Raw genomic sequence first — 23,627 nt, 5'->3', positions numbered from 1 at the left:
AACTCATACATTCGCTGTGAGATAAAAATGTTTCGCAGATAATTCGACACGCGACCTTGGAGCTACTATAGTACGGGTTGAAGGTAGTTGTGCAGCCACGAATATCTTGCCAATCCGGTTTTCACTTGAAAAAAGAAATCATTTTGGCTGTCGAAAACAGAGGAATAATATACAAGAAATTAATTGTGTGTGTCAATCGAAAAGGTTGATCAGATAGTATAGTAATTTATTTTTGAAACACGATTGGTCTGTTGTATTTTTTCCTATCTACTCCATGAATCGGAAATCCGTTCCTTGCAATTGTCGTTTAATCCGTGTCGTGTCCAGCTTAGCAATGTATTCATCTGTCAGCTCTTCTCGATGCGAACCAATCTTTCCTTTTCTCATGAATCTAAAACCATAAAACGTGAACAGCTTAGTCTTGTGAACCATTTCAAAAAATTAAATACTCACCGAAAACCCGACGGGTTAACGTCATCTCGACCGTTTAAGGTTTGCAAAATATCAAGGAGGACTGTATGATTGGCAGCGTTGTTATCTAAATATTATTTGGGGTATTAAAAACATGAGTAAGCTAATATTATGAGAGTTGGGTTGCGTTTGTTACACGATTCCAATTTCAACACAGCAAGAAGTTTGTACATCGTACAACGAAACAACGGAACTTAGTTTGATTAGAAAAAATGTATCCTTACTTTTCATAACATCAAAAGATAGATGGTGCTCGAGTTGGGCGAGTTGTTCTTTTGTGTATGATTTATCTAAAAACCGGGAAGCTCGAACTAAAACCGCAGCCATATCCTGTGTAAATAAAACGAAATTAATTGATTGTTTCAAACTAGGGATGCCTCTGGATATACTTACTCGCTTCATCTCTTCATAATGGATAAAAAGTACATTTGGCTCATTGCGTATACTCCAAAAGTCCAACGTATGCGGTATCTGAGGCTGGTATAGTACTTGATCATGCAGAATAGCCTCGAAGAAAGCTTCCTTGGTTCCCATGTATCCGTGTAGGTGACAATAGTGATGGTAAAAGCTAATCACCATGTCCTTCGGATTGCGTGCACAATATACGATGCGCGGTCGGACGGTCCACAGTTGCTTTGGCAGCAGAGCCATAGGTAGGTGGCTTTTGATGTGCCTTGGTCTTTGCATACGTTCTACTGCCGCTATGGTGTCTTCTTCAAATTTAGGCATTATGGTACAAAATCTGTGAATTACAGGCAAATGTAAAATAGATTGCTTTACTTTCACCTTCTTTTTCTTCCAACGTACTCTAAAAAGATGGATCTCTCAAGTAGATTAACTTTTGCCGCAGCCGTATAGTCCAGGTTGTGGTCGACCAACCACATCATCTCTTGGGTCCACGTTGTACCACATTTTGGTGCCGTCACGATCCACAAATCATCCTCATAGACGGTAAGATTTCTTATCCTCTCGGCTGACGCTTTGTAGTTATCGTTCAGAACGCAGTATGCGGCCACCTTTCTAGTTCCATCGCCTGATGGAAGATCCGACTGATCGTTCAGATGCACCTCTATCGATGGTCCACTGCAGGGCACTAGGACGGCCTGCGCCTGCTCGGATGTGAGCGGCTTAAACGTAAACATATGGTTGCACTGCGGACTTGCGTTTTATTGTTTTCTCGTTCGTTTGATGATGGTTGACTGAGATCTACCATGAGCAACATTTGTTTAAATACTGGTGTTTGTCTAGCCTCAGCTAACTGTTTATCGTTCAGCAAATTACAAACTGATAAGCCTAGATTCCCAGACGTATAGATAACCTTTTGCAAGTGCACACTACCCCAATCAGACAAATGAGTGGTAAAATGCATGATGTGCCTCGAAATTTATCAAAATTACTCAATCTTTGTATGTATTGTGTAACTGCACACGGGGTAAAAGACGGCCCCCTCCTCGTCGCATCGTCGCCATATTGCTGCACGTTTGCGCCTGAAGGTTATGCAATAGATGGCACATCAATTCAGGTTTAATACTTCAACCTTTGAATTTCCGTTAGAAATTGTAACGGATTGAGCTGAACGGTTAAACTAGACAAGATGGACAGCATAAACCAATGAGTTCAACTGAAGAAATAAACGTGAAACGGCAACACACCCGCAGCGAGCGGACCGTGGTAGGTCTACCGAAAAAGAGAGTTTGTTATAAATTTGTGAAGTAAGGGCCTCATATCGCACCTCTAGGGTGATTGCGTAGCAAAAATTTTATAAACTCATGCAAGTAATGCATGAGGGAATTCATGTTGTACATCCTGTCCAGTATAACCATAATATTTAATTTAATGAGAATTGGGCTTTTATTCCAAACGCTACGCACAATGGTATTTGTATCACCCATTGCATACTTTTAGGTGCATCCTATCACAAATGGTGTAGCCACGACAATGGTTTTGGCTGGGAGGACTTCGTTCGACATGGAAAATATGGCGACGATGCGACGTGGAGGGGGCTTCATTTGGGATTTTAGCGAATTCTGTAATTCCAAATATCGAACAGCGAACGCCAAACTGCATCGTTCAACCCTCACAATACTAGGCATTCGAGAAAATCTGTTTAATTAATCAATAGAGTATGACGCTACTGCATTGCCGGGATACATTTTTGAAGTTAGCTTAAATTTTGTGTTGAAGTTAGCTTAGTGTCCAAAATGTGTTAGTTTGATATGCATTCTTTTATTCACAGATTTCACAGAAACATCAAGCGGTATCGGTTTTAGCAACTGTGGGAGAGGAGTAAAAATGGATCACAGTCTGAAAAAGATCACCATTACTTTGTTTGTTACCTTTAATCCCAGAAAGTGCACAAAGTTCCTTTCTTTCGGTTCCTTCTAATAACATGCCTTGAGCCAGCAACTGACTAGCTAGTGATTTGTTTTTGTAGTGCTGGAAAAACTGATGCATGTGCATGTGCATGTGGAAACAGATCCGAGGGAACAGATAAATATCATAAATGAATTGATTGAATAATATTTGTCAATTTTCTCGTTGTCGTTATATATCTAGCACATTTCAATTATCGAATCGGCCGATTTTTTAAAGGTTTTCAACTATGACCGTTATTTAATAATTTATTTTTGAAACACAATTGGTCACTTATCATGTTTCCTTCTACTCCATGAATCGGAAATCCGTTCCTTGCAATTGCTGTTGAATATACGTGTCCAGCTTAGCAATGTATTCATCCGTCAGCTCTTCCCGATGCGAACCAATCTTTCCTTTTCTCATGAATCTTAAACGATATAAACAGATTTATTTGTGGACCATTTTGATCATCAAAGACGCACCACAAAATTAAATACTCACCGAAAACCCGACGGGTTGCCATCATCTCGACCGGTTAAAGTTTGCATTGTATCAAGGAGAATTGTATGATTGGCAGCGTTGTTATCTAAATATTATTTGGGGTATTGAAAACATGAGTAAGCAAATATTAATGGGAAACACGTTCCCGATTTCAGCACATCAGAAATTTTGAAAATTATAAGATGATCGTACAACGAAACAATGGAATTTAGTTTGATTAGAAAAAATGCATCCTTACTTTTCATAACATCAAAAGATAGATGGTGCTCGAGTTGGGCGAGTTGTTCTTTTGTGTATGATTTATCTAAAAACCGGGAAGCTCGAACTAAAACCGCAGCCATATCCTGTGTAAATAAAACGAAATCAATTGATTGTTTCAAACTAGGGATGCCTGTGGATATACTTACTCGCTTCATCTCTTCATAATGGATAAAAAGTACATTTGGCTCATTGCGTATACTCCAAAAGTCCAACGTATGCGGTATCTGAGGCTGGTATAGTACTTGATCATGCAGAATAGCCTCGAAGAAAGCTTCTTTGGTTCCCCTGTATCCGTGTAGGTGACAATAGTGATGATAAAAGCTGGTCACCATGTCCTTCGGATTGCGTGCACAATATACGATGCGCGGTCGGACGGTCCACAGTTGCTTTGGCAGCAAAGCCATAGGTAGGTGGCTTTTGATGTGCCTCGGTCTTTGCATACGTTCTACTGCCGCTATGGTGTCTTCTTCAAATTTAGGCACTAATGTACAAAATCTGTGAATTACGGGCAATCGTAAAAGAAATTGTTGTCCCATCACTTTCCTTTTGTACGAACTTACTCTAAAAAGATAGATCTCGCGATTAGATTAACTTCTGCCGCAGCCGTATAGTCCAGGTTGTGGTCGACCAACCACATCATCTCTTGGGTCCACGTTGTACCACATTTTGGTGCCGTCACGATCCACAAATCATCCTCATAGACGGTAAGATTTCTTATCCTCTCGGCTGACGCTTTGTAGTTATCGTTCAGAACGCAGTATGCGGCCACCTTTCTAGTTCCATCGCCTGATGGAAGATCCGACTGATCGTTCAGATGCACCTCTATCGATGGTCCATTGCAGGGCACTTGGATGGCCTGCGCCTGCTCGGATGTGAGCGGCTTAAACGTAAACATATGGTTGCACTGCGGAGTTGTGTTTTATTGTTTTCTCGTTCAGCACCGTTCGTTTGATGATGATTGACTGAGAGCTACCATGGGCGACATTTGTTTAAATAGTGGTGTTTGTCCAGCCCCAACTAACTCTCTATCGGTCAGCAAATAACAAGATGATAAGCCTAGATTCCCAGATGTATAGAAACAACCCCTTTCAAGTGCACACTACGTTGTACAATAAATAAACAAAATGCATTTACTTGTTGCGGGCCCTTGCCATTGAGTATGGTCATTAGAGAAGCCAGAGATTCATTGCGGCAAAAACCCATGACGGTGTTGTAATTTTTTCTATTCCCATTCACGTTTACGACGACATACTGTGACTTGTTCGTTTATCCCATGACTCAGCCAACAAATTTGTTGACATTCAAATCTTCTACCCGTTTAGCTGAATTCCCGTGACCGCGAAATTCAGCGACTTGGTTCGCTATTTGCCGGTGGACGTCCGACAGCGGCACTAGCGAAAGACTGCTGTTATCGTGGCGTTGATGTCCTTGGCCATGATGTCGAAACGCTCCAACAGGAGAAGGTCGCGCTCCAGCAGAAGCTTACCGACGCACAGGAGTCGCACGAGCGAACCGCTCGCAAGCTGACACGTCTCTCGGAGAAGAATCAACAGTTGGAGAAGGAGCTGCGTGAATTTGAAAATGTCGCATTGAAGGTGGAATCGGAAGCCAACCTTAACATCCTCGAGTGCGATCGCAAGAACTCCGATCTGTCCGTAAAGCTTCAGCAGTCGCAGCTGAGAGTACGCGAGCTAGAGTCGCTGCTGGAGATGTGTTCATCGCGGGCTTGTAAAATTCACCAACTTTCGGATAGTTCCACTTCGTCGCCAAGCAGCTGTCTGGCGGGTGGTGGTGCGAGCGGTTTGGATGTGACGCTTCAGAATGCACTTAAGCAGGCGACCGAAGAGAAGCGCCAGCTGTACAAGCAGCTTGACGAACTGAAGGATCGCGAGAGTAACATCCTTTCAGACTATGACAAGGTGAAAACGAAGTACACTAAATTGAAGCAAAAATATGCTGCCCTCGATCAGGCGCAGGGTTCGCAGCATCGTACCTCGAACGAGGAGCTGGAGGCTCTGCAGGGTCGGTGTGGGGAGTTGGAGGAAAAATTGCGAAACCTCAAGGAAGAGCGCGATCGATACAGCTCGGAAGCGGACCGTCAGCGGAGCACAGTCTCACAGCTGAAACGGGAAAGCGTGGAGAAGGATCATGAGCTATCGCAGCTGAAGAGTGAGCTGCATATGCACCGTAAATCGAACCGACCATCCACATGCAGCCTAGCCGGCGGTCGATTGAAGACGGCTGAATCAAACGTTTCTACCCACTCGTCGCTGTCCGTGCAAGCGGCTATGCATCGCATTGAACGGGAACGTGATGCGGCCAAATGCGAGGCGCGACAGCTTGAACAGGAGCGCGATGCCTTGCGGGAAAAGCTCCAACTGTCTACGCGCAGCCAGCGCGATTCGGTGGCCAAGCACGAGAGTGTAATCGAGGAGTACAGTACGCAAGTGGTAAAGTTGGAGGCGGAAAAGCGCGACTTAATGTGTGGACAGGCGGCGGCACAGACAAAGGTAAAGCTTCTGAAGGAAGAGCAACGCGAGATGCAAGAAAGGTTGAAGGCGTTGGAGGAGAGTTACAGTAAGCTGAAAATTTCATACTCCCAGTTGAAGTAAGTTTTTCCAACACTGATTACTGTGGCAATGTTGAACTACAATTTTATATCGTTCTTGCAGAATCCTTCAAGATCAGACAGAACGAGCGCTTGCACAAAATGAAAACCGTTTGATGAGCTCTGAAACGCAGCTCGGTTCGGCGGAAGCCAAACTGCATCAGGTTGACGAAACGGTCGAGGACGCACAAAAAGAGGTCGGCCATTTACGAGGCGAGATAAGTGTCCTGCGAGCTGCAAACGCGGCGCTTGAGCGAGAAAAAGATAAGCTGTTGGTAAGGAATAGAGAGTATCTTAATAAAATACCACTGAAATTGTAACAAAGCTGTAACCTTTTTGCTTCAGATGCAACTGGATAAGAAGACGGAAACTTTGTTCACCGCGGAAGCGGAGCTGACGTCGTTGAAAACGAAGAAGAAAGACCTGCAGTCGACGATCGATCGGATGCAGCGCAAACTCGAGTAAGTGCACGACCTGAATGGTTTTTTCCTTTATCGACTTATTTTTTTATATTTTTGTATAATTACAACTACACTCCGTCTCTTCTACACACGTCCTTACAATCTATTCAGTCTACATATTGATCGTTGATTAAATTGATTCTTCATGCTCTCCCCTTATCGGTTGTCGTCCGACCTAGCCAGCCTAGACCTAGGTTGTCGTCCGACCATTGACACATGGTTTTGGAGTCTCTTTCGGCCGTCAATTTGTCGATGATGTTCATCTTCTTAAGGACGGCTGATGTGCTGCTATTGTGTAGTGAACCTGTAGTTATTGCTTTCAATTGATTTTTTTTAATTATTTGGTATATTTCTTCAGATGATTTGCATGTCTTTCCTATTTATTTTGTCAACTTTTTTAGTTGAAGAGAGTTTGTTTGTTCTTTTTTATTGTATTTGAGCCCTAACGACTGCATCGTAACTGATCGCCAATGAGATGATCTATGTTTAGAAGCGCAGAACCCATGCATCCTACGAAAGTATGTCCATTTTTGTTGTCCTATGGCACACTTTTTTTCGACATAGAATAAGGCAAATTCACAACACTAAAAGGTGACAACGAGAAGTGGAGCCGATGGCAGTGAATACGACGGTGCGCGATGAGAAGCTGACCAATGAAAATGTGCTTGCAAAGGCCCAGATGATGATATGCTATGAAGGGACAAGTACGCGAGGTGCAGTTTGTGCTCTCAAAGCAGTACCGAGTTTAGAAATGGAAGGTGCGTGCTTGTCTCGTGTCATGGCGTTGTGGTGCGGGGTTTCACTGTTGGTAACTGGAACGGGTTCCAATTAACCGAACACACTCTGCCTGCTGGCTTGCGCCATTGTCGATAATCCGCTTCGTCGGTCTGTCGTTCGGGTTTCAGTACACGTCCGGGTCGGATGTTCCAAAGCCTAGTAAGCTCATGAACCACCTAATGAAGCACACATAGATATGGACAGAGGGAAAGGGTATGAAACAGAGATAAAAAGCAGACGAATAGAAATGATAAGATGTAAAGGCAGAAGCGTTTCTTCACGATTTTGCGATGGGATGACGTATGGCGATGGTTAAGATTGGGACACTTTGGGTGTTAGGATGCGGTTAGGACAACGGAAGGGTAAGGTTTCCGGGAGCTCGCGAGTGGAGTTGACGTCGATCGTTCAAGTACCTGGCAATGCCGACACTGGGCGCCTGACAGCCGATGACGCCATTCGCGAGCGGTTGTTCGTACGGCGTGTATCCGGGCCGGCAGACGCAAGCCGCCGATCGAATGCGCGTCGGGATTTTCTTCGGCTCCAGCCACTGGCCGGGACCGCACGGGCCGCGTGTGTACAGCTTGAAGCACTGCCGGTTTACCTCGACCATTTCGGGCGTGCTGTCGCAGGCGCTCTGCGGTATTTGGTCCGCCTCGTCCGTGCAGGATTGGTCGAGGTTCGAGATCACACCGGAGCAGCCGCACATCCCGTTGTACGAGATGCCGTCCAGCGACGGTCGGGAGGTGAAATCGAAGATCACCACCTGGTGCAGGCTGCAGGGCCCTTGCGAGCCGATTCGGTAGCACGTTTTCTCCTGCGGAAAGTAGAGCCGGCCCTTCTCGCACGGGTTCACCGTGCACACGTTCGCTTCCGTTACGAACGAGCCGAACTCGCACGGACCCTGGGTGTACAGTTTGTAGCAGTAGCCATCCTTCCACGACACGTAGCCGTCCTTGCAGCGACATTCGGCCTTCATGCCACCGCCGGCCGTGTCCTGCCTTTTACTGTCCGCCACGATGAACGTGTGCCCGAAGGGACACGGACCGATCGTGCCCAGCTCGTAGCACTGGTTCGTCTCGTTGTGATAGTGTGGCAGTCGCTCGTGGCAGGCACATTTGCGCGACGGCAGGAACAGTTCACCCGTCCCGAGGCAGGGTCCTTTGGAGAAGAACTCATGGCAAGTTTCGGTTTCCTCGTGGAAGTAGTTGCTAAGGTCTCCTTCGTTGTCACACTATTCCGAAAAACAAGGAAGGGTAAGTAATATTTTAAACTAAGACCACACATATTTTCGTACCAATCTCACCAACCTTACACCTGGCGATACCGTTGTTGTCCAAGCTGATAAGCTTCCCCCTTGGGCAGGGTCCTTTGGTGTGAATCTGATAGCACTTGTTATCCTGCGGCCAGTAGATCATGCCACTGTCGCAGATTTCCGTCGATTTGCATACACCCCAGCGTTGTTTTGGTCTGTGGAAGAGAATCGTTCGAGTGTCACGCTCCGGAATCGAATCAAGTATCACATCACGTCTTACATGGCACTTCGGCCGGCGGGATCGGCGATGGGCGCAAAGTACTGGCCGAATTCGCATGGGCCGCGCTCGAACAGCTTGTGGCATTTCTTGGTCAGCGGCGACTGGGCCGTCCCGGGCGGGCAGCGGCATTCGGCGGTCGAACCAAGCCCGGTCGATCCGGCACCCACCGGGCTGAGCTCCATCGTGTCCGGGCAGGGGTAGCCGAGCTGGAATATCTTGAAGCAGCGCTTAAGCGGTGGCCAGTAGAGCAGCTGCCAGCCGCCAGGTTGGCTGGCGCACGGGTTTTTGTTCGGGTCGCTCCATGGTGGCGGAACGATGGCCGCTAGTGTGGTTGCTTGCAGGTTGTAGAATGTCAGCAAGATACACATCCATACGGATGCATGCCTCATCACAGTGCTGCACGGGAATAAATAGAGAAATAGGTAAAGCAAGTTAGTTGTTTGACAAGATAAGAAAACATTCTTGTAAGTCTTATATTTTATATGATGATGATGATGAGTTCCACCGCTTGATGAGAGGGACGAAAGTGTCTTACGATATTAAATATAAATCATCAAGAGGGGGCATTGGGCCATTACTCTCCAGACCAATCGCATCCAACTCTGCTCCATTCATACAACGGTCGCCAAGAATTGCACCACGAGGTACATCTTAGATTTCCCAACTAGCATAAGAGGACTACTTTCCGGGGTAGTCTTTTATACCTGTTGCCACGAGAGTATGAGATGAAAGTATAAAAGCATGTAAGCAATCACTAAGAAGCACTTTGCGTGAATTGATGAACGGTGTGTTTCGAGTCAAAGCTGGTTCCACATTTTGCAAGTCTGTGGCAATGTTCAACATAACACAAATAACCGCGAGTAAAACACCCTGTTATGTGCGAATTTCTAACATGGAACGGTAGCGGGTCGAATTCGGTAAATGTACAAGGTTGATAAAAATGTTATCATCCAAATGGCTCTGCCGTTGTTTGTTTTTGCTTGAGTCATTCGTTAAGTTTTACATCAACTAGGATCATAGCACCTTTACGGTGGATCGAAGGAATAAATTTGCATCGGCAAGCGAGACTCGCTAATCGACCACACAATTCGTCCTGAAGGTTCCTCCAACGTGACGCAGCTTTACCCAAAAGAGCATGATTAGAGCGCGACCATCTGTTGATCTCATTTTCGGTATCTCCAGCATCTTTCAGTGGACCGGTTTTAGCCGGGTTTGCCCGCCCGATTTGGAGTGTTGTTGGTTTTTGTACGAAAGTGAATGTGGTGCCGTTGGTGTTCGCGCGATCCGAAACCTGATATTGCGCCACGGGTCGTCCCCGTTCCTCGTGCCATTTCGCAAGAAAGGTCTCACTAGGGTCTGCCGTCCGTTGGCCTACATTTTATACAGAAAACGGTCCGCTCTCAGTCGGGAACACGCACACGCGGGTCGATCTGCGTTTTACTTTATGCTGCATGCGTGCTTTTAACTTTTCCACGCTTTCCACGACCGAAAGTAAAATCGCACGCAAATGCTGCGTGCTATCGGGGCGTCCCCCCTCTCCAGGGGAAGTGGTGGTTTAACTCGTTTATTGCCATTTTGCACCGCCCCGTCATCTGCTCCAGATATTATGCAATCGCGAGAAGTGACGTCTACGGAGTCTCCGTCGTTTAGCGCGCGTTATGATACAGAGGTAACGTTCGCGAGTGTTACGAGTGGGGAAGTGTGTCTCTGGGCGCGTGGAAGCGAAAGTGATGTCCGCCTCTTTTATGTCGGTTTGCTGTGTGCGTGTGTCGATGGTGAGCCGTTGTTTGTTGAAAAGATTACTACCGGTAGTAAAATGGCAGTTTTCAAGGCCGTTCGAATCGGAAGCCGTTCAACTGTCAGTCACCCGTCGTGCTGGTCCGTGTCCGGTCTTGGCCGTGGAGCTGGAGGGTCATACATCATTAATGAACTCGTTCGACTGGAAGCTGATGCGTGCAGATAACAACTTCTTATATGTTTTTTTTGCAACGTGGCGGTATAAACAGTTCAGATGGTTAGAATGTAAGCTTTTCTAATAGTTATCGTTAACTTCATCTGCATAATTTAATTTTAGATTTGAGTAATGGGTTTGTATATACAACCAATGTAAGAAACTGTTTGGTACATGTTTCCTATTCCTTTTCTACAACATAATCTCATCATTACCATCTGCAAACATAAGCCGCACGGCTACGCCTTTAATTGTTTAGCCACACCTCGTCACTTTTCTAATTTTCAGTAAATTCCAACAAAATCGATTCAATATTTGTTTTGTTTTTCGTCGTCGCATTTTGAACACAAATCGGCAATGTTTGTTCTTCCATACTTTCTTACCGAGGTTTTTCATTGACTTTACTACTTGTTGGCGAAGTGTATTAAAATGTATCTAGTACAATAGACCATGGTGTCACAAAAGCTGTTTGTTGTAGTGTACTCCCGGTCCATGGTTACACAGGCAGGACACGTTGTTGTTTACTTTTTCACCTCAATCATTCCATTTCAGCTCTACGGAGAAGGCAACGGATACCGAGGAAACTTAAATCACAGCCTAGCGTAGGCCAAGATTGACAGCTTCGGTTTGTGACGCCCAGCAGGGAGCGATTGTTTGCGCCCATTTTGTTCGGATGTAAGCGCCCGATGATAATGACGACCAGGCTGATCGGCACCTCCCTCCCTCTAACACTCGGTTGAGGTGAGGTTGAGTTTGAAGAAGAACAACGACAAATTACCATCGCACATGCATGGTTGGTTTGCACGAGCGACACAGAGCCCGCGATGATGTAATAACGATTGGTTACTGTTACATGTGTGAGTCTTGCAGAAAAAGAAACCAAACCCGTTAGGTGCGAGCCGGTTCGGGACCCGCCGGGACAAACCCCTTTTTCATTAGCGGCCCCGTCTAGGGAAGCGCATTTCAGTCAATAATCATCGACAATTGATTACACCCCGTTTCGGAACAACGGTATCGATTGTGCCGTTTGCTTTCAGGTATGTGGGTATTCGCTCTCCCATTCGGAAGTAGCTGTCGATTAGAAAGAGAGCTCGGTGATAAATTGAAAATTACCGTGAATTGAAAACCACCTCGCGGAGTTTCACAGCCTGCACCGGAAGCTAGGGTTAGCTGAAAGATTGTACTCCCGCTGGAAAGGTTGCACCAGGGAGGAACCGATCGTAAATGAAGGTTTGCATAAGGCTTTAGGCCTTTGTTCGGCACCTATCAAAAGTAGGGAGTGGATTTGTTTTCTTTTCGGTTGTTATGTAAAAGCTGCTAGAAAAGAGGTTTGAGCGACGAAGGTACTGTAAGGGATAAGGTAAGACAAGATCAAACGTCTGATCTTTGAACCCTATCATAAACGAGTTTGTCGTGAGCTGAAGTGCCATCGTCTTTGAGGCAGTGTTTGTTGGGAGGAACTCTTGAGGATGTTTCACTTTATGATGCTGTGATGAAAACACCACTGGCCGTTGTTGGTCGATTTTATAGCAGCCAAACTCGGCTGGAGCAGCGCTCCAGAGCCTTTAACCAATCAATGAGTGAAGTAACTGCTTCTCCGAGCAATACAAATCCAAAGCTGCTGAGAGCAAAAGATACAAGGTGGACAAGAGGTGTAATAAAGCGGTGGAAGACGTCTCCATCGATGGAGTGGACGTTGTTTCGAATGAAAAAACGAGCTGTCGGCGTGAGGTGATGATGACCTACAAATCTTGGCACCAATCTCATTCACAGCCCCCTGCTGGAAGACGGCACAACCCCGTACTGGTACGGTGAGAAAAGTAGCTAATGATGCACGTTACGCAATCAGCAATGGAGGTGTTATTAATTTCGAAATTGTCATCATGATCATCATCATGTTCCATAGGGTTGGTGACGATAGTGGCCGATTGCGATTGAAAAGTGGTAAGAGCTCTCATGAAACTGCTTAGATAGACGTTTAAAGCGCCTCGTTGTTGATTCGTTAGAGGTTCTTTCAGCTGCTGTACGGAGCTACTTTTGCAAAAAAGTTGGGTTGGCGGTCGATGAAGCGATTCATGGTACGCAAAGATAAAACGATGTTAATGAGGTGGAGGCCTTTGCATGCGAAACCAGTCGAGGAGATCTAGCTCACAGTTTGTGGCATGATTCCCACCAAATAAAACAATAGACAAATGTCGCATATTTAGCAACAATCATTCATGAATAGCATTAAAAAAGCTCTAAAATTAGCGGGAGATTTGTGGCTTCTTGTGCACTACATAAGACGACCTAATTTTCTTCACCGAGTACCGAGCCCTGTTATAATACTTTCTGCACTATAATGCTAATGATAATTGTGTTAAGCTTTCAGCATGATGATTGTTCGTTTGCATTCAGTTTCATTGGCATTCGGCCACTTGGACGAGGTTCATCAGTACCACCGAATGTTAGATGTAGCACAGATTTGACCAACGAGAGTTGTTTTGGACAGCCAAGGAAACTGGAGTAGAAGTTGGTGAAGGTTACCCTTAATGATTTTATCGTGCTTAATCGTGTTTATACTCAAACAAGGGTCGATGTTATGCAATCCAATCAATTTACTTATTTACGTCGTTCAGTGATTTTTTTTAAGTTTCTATTATGAAAGCAAAGGATTTGCAAAACCCAGAGTAAATTAAATGAAAGCCGACAACGTTACTTTCATCAACAGCATTTTAATATTAGCAATTTTCACACAAGAGAGATTCCATTTCAGTGAAACCTTTCTGGTTTTGGAAAACCACATCAATCATGGAAAACCGTCCAGTCGGAAGGGCGTTAAAATTCGTCGGTTTCGATTAAAGCGATTAGCCTAACCGCAAATTACTCACAGTACTCTGAACCGACTGGTCGCTTTTAACCCTACGTTTCTTATTATAAGGTTTTGCGGTTTTGCTTTTCTGTGTTCGATTATTTTCTGTACTGGTCATTTTGCTGGATAATCAAGAAAGTGTTTTGCTAATATAATGATTGGCAGTTTGTTGGTCCGTAAAGGAGTACGGATTTGTTCGGTGAATTATCTACAATATGTTTTACATTTATTCAACTAACAAGGATACTACTTTTTAAGTGAACGTAGTCTAAAACTCGTTAATCAAAAACCACGTAACGAGTTCCGGCAATCGAACAATTAACTGTCCTTCAAACCATTATTTACCAAGGTATCGTTTTGCATTTTTCGCGGGGTAGAGTCTCAAACAATGAGAAACTGTTAATAGTCGCTGTAAGAGTTAGCGCAGCTCTATACTTTTCTTGGATGTGGGTGTGTTTATGTCTAATTTATCCTCGCTCCGAGAACAAATGTCAAACGTCGATGCGGTGTGCCTTGCGCCGGTGAGTCAATACCATGCAATGGAGCCCAAAAACACTTTTCCTTTTTCCTCTAGCATCACCGGGTTTCGCGGGAGAAGTGGTACGGTAGGTCGTGGAAGTCTGCAGACAGACAGGCAGACAGACAATGGGCGTGTGTAGGGCAGAATGACTGATGGGGAGTCGTTCGTTTTTCTCGTGACCGGTCGTGTTTCACGTTTTACTCGAGATTTGTAAAACTCTTCCGAGACCGGGGGAAGTTGTTGGAATGGCGGTAAAGACCGGGACAGTGAAGGCTAGCGTGTCCATGACATGGCGACCTGCGGGACAAGAACTGTGTTTGTTAGGGATGAAGAGGAAGTAGTGAGTGCGAATACTCTGCATAGGCCGAAAGGAAGTTAGCTAAAATCGGTTTGTTTATGTTCTTCCGCTAACGCGTTAAAGATAAATTTTAATTTGTTTTTCCCATAATACAAAATGACTATCACCGACTCTATCCGGGAAATGGTTAAAGTAGAGTGTAGAGTGGCATTATTGTCAAGTTTATTTCCGTCGTTTAATCCGGCAAAATGATTTTGCTGATCGGTTCCACCATGGTCCGTCGTAGGAAAAAATAGTAGAAACACCATTTTCACTTTATGAAAAGTCCAACGGAGGGCCATTAAGGATGTAATAAAACTACTGATATATTTTTTTCTCGTGTCAACTTTTTTACTCTACGATATGTTTGCTTGAATGGGACGTGAAAAGTTTTTGCAAACCTAAACCAGGTGGGAAAATGGTTTGCCTACAAAAGCGTTAGTTTATTGCCGATCGCTTAATTTCCTGTTTATTGGCTTTGGGCGAGCGGATTATTTAATCCCTGCGCCTCCGCTCGGTTTTAACCATTCCTCTCCCGATAGCATCCTGAGGTAATCCATTCGCCTGCAGTCCGACCGATTCCACACCTGCATGCTGTTCACCTAGTTTCCTCCGGGAGGGTGATAAAATGTGGTACAACAAAAAACTTGTACTATAACGAGGGAGCCTTCCTGACTTTCCAGTCTCTTGCGCCGTGGCCTAGTGGGACTGGATGTAGTAGTACACGTAAGGTTTCCCTCGAAGCCACCCGATTAAGGTTGGCCTGGCCAGCCGATCTCTGCCCGGTTCGTTAGAGTTTGCTATTTCTTCCCGCCATCGAAATCCGGTATTAGCAGCGGATGCCTTTGCTTGGTTCCGATCGTACTTCGATCGAATCGGTCCGATGCGTCCCGCGCCAAACGGTGGTAAGAGGTTAGAAAGTTACGAGAGCATTACATTCCTGGCCGACTCTTGCCAGTCAGTACGTATGTGGAGGGAATGTTTGCACCCCCCACCCACCCACCGCAAGGCACATGCAGTTGTCAACGTGAAGCAGTGGAATCCAGCGGTCGGTTAAAGTCGTTAAATGGCAGTTTTCTCTATTTGCAGTAGGAAAATGCTGCCGCCTCACTCGAGATGGGTTGAATTTTCTTTCACTTTTTTCAGGACAGGTCTTTGCGGCGCTTTGCTTGCACTTCTTGCATGTTGCATAATCGGCGAAGAGAGCAAAATCAGTGCTTTCCGATGTGCTCTTATGGGAAGATCTGTGTGAGGAGTGAAAAACGGAACAAAAAGCGAATTTAAAAAAAACCCCACTTATGTGTTCCGCTCCGAAAATCATGCAAATAACAAAAGATTTCAACGAACGTTGTCGTGTGGCAGGCGACAAACCCGTACAATGGGAATATTTTGTTTCCTGGTTCCTTGCATTTGCATTCGCGAACTTAAATGTCACAGTTGCATATGGATTGGAAAAGGATTGTAAGTGTCGTGCAGTATTGGAGAATATCTTCTTTCGTCAGTTTTTCCTACGTTCTGCATGAATATTTCCCTCATGATCCAATCGATGATGATCCATCACGAATTACCGCATCGAAAGCACGATTTTATGCTCGATTCGTATCAAGATGTAGATGATGCCACTGGCTAGCCCTTTCATAAAAAGAGGAACACTCCCATCGAAATGCTACTCTTGTATGTTTTATCGATTCCAAGTCTGCGAGTGTGTGATAGAGAGAGAGAGAGAAATTAAAAATCCGTGCTCCACTTGTGTTGCAAGGAAGATGAAAAGGGCAAATAATGTAACATCGAAACCGGTTCCAGATGAAAACGAATCCGTGCCGTGATCTTTGACTGCCGCCGTCGGGCCATTACGGCGATTGAAGACATGTTGCTTTTGTACTCCGTGAAAGGAAATACCGTCGGAATGTTCGTTTCAATTCTTTACAATTTCGCTGAGTGAGTGTAGTTGAAATATTTTTTTCCGTTCATACATAATCGTCTCGGGCAGAAGTACTTTTTTTTTTAACCGCAAACAGTTGAAGGTGATATATTTTCCCGGGCAAAAGTCCTCTCGAGAAAACTGTAAGATTCACTGTACCACCCCTCATTAACAACCCCCTCACGGGGAGGAGGGAACCGTTTGTCGGTGATGCCTCTTCATTTTGTTCCGTTTTTCGCTCGGTGCATTGCATAAATTTTGTATCCGCCGATGATTGAATTGGGAGCTGGTGATTTTTCATTTTCGTTTTGTTGTTGCTTTGCCTCCTGAAGCTTTTTCCTTCGCCAGAGGATGTTACGGATGCTTTTGCCTTCAGCCGCCTCCGGAATACGTCGGAACACTCCGTTTGCAGTTCCCCCAAACCCCGTGTGCAACCATGCACCGCCGCCACGGTTTGGTTGTGGTCGTAGATCATTTGTTTTTGTTTACTTTTTTGTTGCCTCCACAAGTGATTATCGATGCTGACCAATTTCTTCCGTTCATGCGCTCGTCTCGGGTCGTACGGTTCGGGCATTTTGTAGTTACGAAACCATTAGACCAAAATTGAAAAATGTGGCTGGAGAGGAAAAAAAGCGGATAGGAACGGTTTATCGCTCGAAAGCGGATATTAAATGGTTCAAATATTAAGTTCCCAGGAGGCTGGAAAATGATCATTTGAGATTACGATGTATCAGTTGGTTTGTAATATGCTTTTTCAGAAGCTACTATTATACCGTACAGTCCATAGTTTGGTAAACGACTCTGTCACCAGTTTCCGGCCATTCGCATAAAAATACGAACCATTTACATTACAGGTTGCAAAGCTCCCCGGTGGGTTTGCACTATTCCCCTAGCTGTCTGACACATTCCCCTATATGATTGTAAAGTTCTCTCAACCGGTTGAAAATATCCCCTATACTTCTACTATGTTCTCTCTACTTATTGTAACATTCCATTATATGAATCGAAACCCTGCATGGTAATTGTTGCTACAGGGTTGTTTTTGACGCTGCAAATTTCTTATGCTACGCTGCATATAAATAAATGTCGCCGGTACCTTTTGCTTTTCCTTTTGCTCACCGTGGCATTGCGGCGAGGCAATGACAGTGAAAATGCATCAATCTCTCTCCCTCTCCCCCAGCGCTTTCCGGTGGATTATCGCTTTTCGTAATCATTATGCATGCAAGGTTCACACAAATCGAGAAATTGCACCGGAGGCTTCTGGCGTACCGGACCACCACCGAGAGGCTTGAGGGTAGTGTTCAAGTGAAATATGTTGGTTTTGTTGTACGAAAAACCAACCGAGAAAAAAAAACAGAGAAGAAAAACAAATATTGATTTTTAACAGCTTTCATACCGTGAACTAATGCTTTTCCTCATTTCTTTGCCCAACGGTAGGCTTGGTTGTTTTTTTTTGGCGTTGAGTGACAACTTCCATGTGCAAAGTAGTCGCACACCGCACGGTTGGCTGTAGTGCGTGCCTTCGAGGCAAGGCCAGTGTGAACAATATTGGCTTTTACGCCACGGCCGTCGTACGGGTTGTCACCAACTTATGCAATAGATCTGTTAGTGGTCGTGTGAGTTTTGTTTCATTAACCGATCACGGTCATGAAATTATTACGGCCACATCGTCGAGTTCAAATTGAAATGCTTAAGGTTATGGAAGTTTGAATGCCATGCAGGAATACCTCCTGATGATGCTGGTTCAAGGAACGTGTGCGTACTTGAACCGATTGTGTATTGGAACGGACGTGCGAAAGTGGCTCGCCGTCAAGGATAATAGTTGATGGTAACTTCGGTAACCTCAAGCGACTTTGCGAAGAGAAACTTCTACTTTCGTAAAGCTTTTAGCAGAGTGAAACTGATGGTCTCCCGGGGTCAAAGAGTCGGTAGAGTTAATGGGTTAGCTAAACGAATGTTTGGCTAGTAAAATGATCGCTTATTGTTATGTAGGAGTTTGTTTCAACTTTAATACTTCCTCACATTCTAAGTTATATAACATAAACTTATCACCAAAACTTCATATTTCTTTTGCCTTTCGAAATTTCTCCACAACTGATAGTTGTCTCGGTTGGCACGAATCGAAAACGAAATGTAACGAAACGCAAGATTAGTTCATTAGCGATGCTACTTTCTGCCGCGGAGGAGAACCTTCAGTGAAATTGAAACTGCATTCGTTTTACCTCGCGTTAAAGCAGAAACTCCGTTTCATTAGCAACATGAAACCGCTTGAATTGTATTTATATTTTTTCTTCTTGCGCACTCCACACTTCGCAATACGCCCTTTTTTTCTTGCTAACGTTAAATGGCAACATGCATTACACCCGGCGGGTTTAGTTGGCTCGTTTGCCACCCCAAACAAACATGCGCCAGCAACGTTGCAGAATGTTCGCAACAATTTTGCTTTCCAACCGGCATCATCTGCTTCGTTTTTTTTTTCACAGTGAAGTAGTTCGGTAGGCTTTCCCATCGATACCGAAGTATTGCGTCCGTTGGTGCCGTTGGTAATCACGTTCATTACCGGAGGCTACCGAATCCGCTCCAAGATGCCTTTGTACAATACACGGTGGGGGCGCCCGAAGAATCGATGGCGAAGCACATCGGCGAACGCACGTGTCCATCTTGCGCGATATGTTTTCGGTGGCATGGAAATCATTGCGAAAGTAGCAGCAGCTTGCAAACAGTTACCATCACACAAATCGGACACGAACGATGAGTTTTACTGGCTGGCAGCGAAGGTGTTTAAGAAGGCTAATCGTTTCTGACACGAAACTTGTGCAGCATTGCTTTTCGGTGGGGCTAGCAATCGACAGATGAAAGTAATTATGTCGAGATAGGCCGCATGGCTTGGCTTCGGCTTTGGGTGAAACAACATCTCGCCCGGTGTTGGCCTTAGATTTCGAAAGTGAAGTGAAAAGGTGGGCTTTTGTTTTCATCACCAAGCAGGCGAGGCATGCCGTATCAATGTCTGCCAATTACTGCTGATTGCTTGGCGCCCTCGAAACGGTTTCGCTCGTGCTTGATGTAGGCGTGAAAAACGTGCTCTATAAATGTAGTTTTCTTTCGCTCTGAAGCACTAGAATCCGACTACTCTATAACTGATGAAGGAAGAGCAGTTTCCGACTGAGAAAAATAGAACGCATTGCTTTCGGACTGTAAGTCATCTTTCTTTCTACAGTTTGAAAAAGAACCAAACTCCCTTAAGGGATGGGAAACACAACGGTCACTTGTGTGGGACAACGGTGGTGTTAATTTATGTTAATCAATTCTCCCTGCCTCCCTCCCGAATGCCGGAACCGAACATTTTACCGGCGCGGTGTACCGGTGGACATTGGGGCTCTAAAGTGTCCAACCGTTGGTGGTGACACCAGAATCAGTGGTACTTCACAAAGCCTTGAGTGTTTGTCATTCTCGCGTCCATTTTCAACGGTATTTACCGTAAGTGACACTAGGGAAGGGGATGTGTTGTGCCAAAGGAGGCAGATTTATGTACTTAACCATCCTACCGGGCTGTGCGACGCCTTGTGTCGGTGTTGTGCGACGAACCCTTGGGTCTTTGAACCATTATTTGTTCGTTTACGGACACACGTTTTTCTCCCAGAGGAAGAACGTTAGGTGTTTGAACCGTCGCCGGTGACATATCGATTTTTTTTCGCCAAGTCGAGTCAGTTGGGGGAAAAGAAATGCGCCTGCACTATGGGGCGAAGAAACCTACACAGGTTCTCTGTGCTGCGATGAGTCATTTAGTTGCAACGCCAACGTGGTCGCAGAACCGGGAATTACCGGTAGAATTACAGAAACGAAAGACATAAACATGTGGAGAAGCGACGAACCTTATTTTCCTTATTAATCATAACATCACATTTCTGTGTGGATTGCATCTTCTTCAGATCCGATACGAAGTTTGTTTTTTAATATTCAAAACATTATCATTTGTACGCAGCTTTTTTATTAATCTTCACATTATTTTTAATTTCATAGTTTATTTATTTGTTTATAAAGTTTATTTTTTTAGTTTGTCAATGGTGAAAAATCTTACCAATTGATTAATGAACATTAAACATTCAAAAGAGGCACCGGCTTTACCGCGCTGCGTTGCTGGTTTTTTTTCCTTCGAACCACTCTGTTGAAGCGGTATGAAGTTTTCTTCTACCGATGGTTCTGGTTGTATCCTTTCTTTTAATGCATTTCCCAAACTGGAGATTCACTGTTTCATACGTCTCCTCTGTATAGGCAACCGAGGCAACAGACAACTCGTTTTGTTTTTTGACCACTTTTCCGCTTTATAATCTTTTTGATTTATTGAACACTGTATATCACTTTGAAACCATGCAACGATCATTTGATACAGAGCAAGGTGGTTGGAGAAGTTTGGTTAAATGGAATCTGGTTGCTCATCCCAAGGCTAGAACAGTGCACTTTTGATTGAGGCTCCAGGAATCGTTACAGATACACAAATGTACACACGCACACAAATCACAGATATCAAAGGCATGTATATAACGTGCTTGCTTCGTACGTTCTGAACGGTACGATTGGGCTTGGATTAAATTTTCAATGACACTCTAATGACTTCTTCAGCTAGCATCCCTTGCTTCTTCCGTTCTGCGATGGTGTAGGTAACAACGACAGTACGCGGATGGTTGTGTGCTTGCCGTCCGTCGCCCAACCGTAGGTGTAGGAAAACCTGTTTAAGGATAACTCGTACCGACCGTGAGCCGCATTAGACGAGACGCGATGTACACCAAACAATGTTTGATTCTCGATGTTTAGTTTATTATTTTAGTATGCGCTTTTTGATTCGCTGAACTGTGTTCAACGATACGGTTGGTGAATCAATCGATGATAAAACGACTCCTTTTTAAGCTGGCTAGGAAACTGGTACGCGACGAGAGCGAGACTTCACCATCCGACAGACGACGAACCGTGCGCGATCGCTGCGAATGCGAGACTGAGAGTGCGATCGCTCCGAAAGGCAACCACAGCGATCGTTATACCACCGAGATCATTGCCGTTGGTGTAGCGACGTCATGGGCTGTCTGGAGATGGCTACGGCGTATTGTGAAAGACGAAACTTAAAGAGAAGGAGGGCCCGGTTTGAAAACAACCGACCGGGTACCGGTTTTGAAGACGTTGGGAGAGAATTGAACGGAATAGTAGGTTGTAAGAAGATGTTGAGAAAGAGTCTCACATAAAAAAAAGGTTGTTGGTAGGAGTCCTGAAGCAAACGGAGGAAAAAAGCAAGATATAAAGCCATAAACCCTGGAGATTCAAAGGAGAGGAAAAAAACTACTACGGCAATCCACCAAATAAAATAAAAACATAGGATCGGAAAGGGTAGCGGAAAGGAACAACAATCGGGAAACTATTGGGCATAAAGAGAGAAGAAGAAAATAGCTAGAGAGAAGTGAAGTAAACACGACGTATCCTTGCGCTGGAAACAATATTCCACCGGTAGCTGCAAAACATCGAAAGTGGGAAATCTCGCTTACATTATGTAACAGTGTAAAGTAGAACGGATTGCAATTTGAAAAGTGGAATTTTATTTGATTGGTACGTTTTGTTTTTTGCACTGTGCACATGCCCACTTCTTAAAATTCTACAAAATATTTTTTCAGTATATGAGTCAATCAATTTATAGGAAATGATTTAAAATGTTTAAAATTATTTCTTAATAACTACGAAATATCTTAAACCCGCTGGTTGGTTGTGAAGCGTCCATCAGTTGTTGGATATGAATGGCCGCTATCGCTATATTTCATTCATACCATACCACCTACTCGAAGCATCTGAATTACTCTGGCGTGAAATCGATTCGTCACCCTCGTGGACACCCGCTGTTTCCGTCGGGGCGGCAAGTTTCATCGAGGAAAGAAGAGGAACACATTCAATGTCATCCTTTAAACGTCCGTCAGGTCGTGGTCCGCTACGGGTAGACTTGCGCAGCTGGAAGCAAACCTGTCGCGCGTATCAATCTGACGCCATCGTTCGCCGTTTCGACTTCGGCCAATGTTGCCTCGTGAGTTGGGCTGGTCGGTGCAATATCGAGCTGGGAATCAAATTGATGAGGGTTTGTTTTTTTCATGGCGTTGCAAAAAAACATACGAGCCAGCAAGGGCCATAGTGTCTGCAGATTGATGGCACACCTTGTAGAGCGTCCTTGGTCAGACAAAGACAGTTGACGTTGATGAAGTGCAGTGGAGCGTTGAACTTGAAAAGTATCGATGGCCATCCGTTGGTCACTTGATAACGAGCTATACAAGAACGTCCGAAGCGATTTCCTTATCGTGTAGTAGCCGATGAGATCTTTTTGGGAATTTTAGATACATAAATTAATATTAATAGTTCCATAACTGTTTGTAGCACAGTTTGCACGTTTATTTCAAACTATTTTGTACGTTTTCCTTTTAAAATAGAATTGTTTGTAGCTTCAATTAATCTTCCTATTAATTTTTAGTTCAATTTAAAATTTCAAAATTTGTATTTCAATTGTTTTTATTTTGTGTTTTGAATATCTTTTCCAGCAATGTTAGTTCAGATAACATGCATAAAGAAAGCACTTTGCGAAGCGTTTCAACCGAGACGGACACCCTGAAAAAGCAGATGGCGACACTGAAGCGTATCAAAGACAACGCTTCCGCGGAGAATGGGTTCGTACCTTCACTAACGTAATATTTTAACTAGTGATGCACCTTCCGGAGCGGATCTCACAGTCCGCTCCAACTCCGGCTTCGTTGGTTAAGCATTCGTGCCCAAGCAACTTTTCCATTGTCGCATCTGATGGCAATATTGTAATATTTATTATGTTTTTCTTTCGTCGCATGGTTGCTCATGGGAACGTTTATTAGACGCCTCTCGAACGAGCTGACCGATGCCCTAGCCGAACTGACGGTAACAAAGCGAAAGCTCAAGGATTCCCAGCAGGAGGTGGAGAGAATGAAAACGCAACTTCGGGAGTATGTACAGGAAATGCAGCGCGCAGAGGAGCTGCTGTTTACGAAGGTAATTAAATTCTTGTTAAATGTTTAAATTTAAAAAAAAA

At 44.6% G+C, this 23,627-nt stretch overlaps 4 protein-coding genes across 4 annotated transcripts in view; 1 reads left to right on the top strand and 3 right to left on the bottom strand.

Moving 5' to 3' along the window:
• Window positions 1-23,627, top strand: part of LOC131288682 (centrosomal protein of 135 kDa) — a 35,404-nt gene that overhangs the window by 9,984 nt on the left and 1,793 nt on the right. The window contains exons 4-9 of the mRNA XM_058317850.1: window positions 4,911-5,299; window positions 5,342-6,196; window positions 6,261-6,471; window positions 6,542-6,657; window positions 23,110-23,235; window positions 23,434-23,587. Of these exons, the coding sequence (XP_058173833.1) occupies window positions 4,911-5,299; window positions 5,342-6,196; window positions 6,261-6,471; window positions 6,542-6,657; window positions 23,110-23,235; window positions 23,434-23,587 (1,851 nt within the window). The remainder of the gene's footprint in view (window positions 1-4,910; window positions 5,300-5,341; window positions 6,197-6,260; window positions 6,472-6,541; window positions 6,658-23,109; window positions 23,236-23,433; window positions 23,588-23,627) is intronic.
• Window positions 268-1,613, bottom strand: LOC131288689 (luciferin sulfotransferase-like). Its single transcript, XM_058317856.1, has 5 exons — window positions 1,279-1,613; window positions 865-1,213; window positions 696-801; window positions 454-538; window positions 268-391 (listed from the first exon to the last, which is right to left on the bottom strand). Exons 1-5 carry the CDS (start codon window positions 1,611-1,613, stop codon window positions 268-270), a joined length of 999 nt encoding a protein of 332 aa, XP_058173839.1.
• On the bottom strand, window positions 3,133-4,483 carry LOC131288690 (luciferin sulfotransferase-like). Its single transcript, XM_058317857.1, has 5 exons — window positions 4,149-4,483; window positions 3,735-4,083; window positions 3,566-3,671; window positions 3,328-3,412; window positions 3,133-3,253 (listed from the first exon to the last, which is right to left on the bottom strand). Exons 1-5 carry the CDS (start codon window positions 4,481-4,483, stop codon window positions 3,133-3,135), a joined length of 996 nt encoding a protein of 331 aa, XP_058173840.1.
• Window positions 7,559-9,355, bottom strand: LOC131288683 (uncharacterized). The gene is made up of 4 exons (XM_058317851.1): window positions 8,967-9,355; window positions 8,742-8,901; window positions 7,848-8,665; window positions 7,559-7,610 (listed from the first exon to the last, which is right to left on the bottom strand). The coding sequence occupies exons 1-4, from the start codon at window positions 9,353-9,355 to the stop codon at window positions 7,559-7,561; spliced, it is 1,419 nt and encodes a 472-aa protein (XP_058173834.1).

Source organism: Anopheles ziemanni, chromosome 3 (genome assembly GCF_943734765.1).
Source record: "Anopheles ziemanni chromosome 3, idAnoZiCoDA_A2_x.2, whole genome shotgun sequence".
Lineage (NCBI taxonomy): Eukaryota > Metazoa > Arthropoda > Insecta > Diptera > Culicidae > Anopheles > Anopheles ziemanni.
The sequence above is the reverse complement of the archived record's forward strand: the minus strand, read 5'-3'. Positions and strand labels throughout refer to the sequence as shown.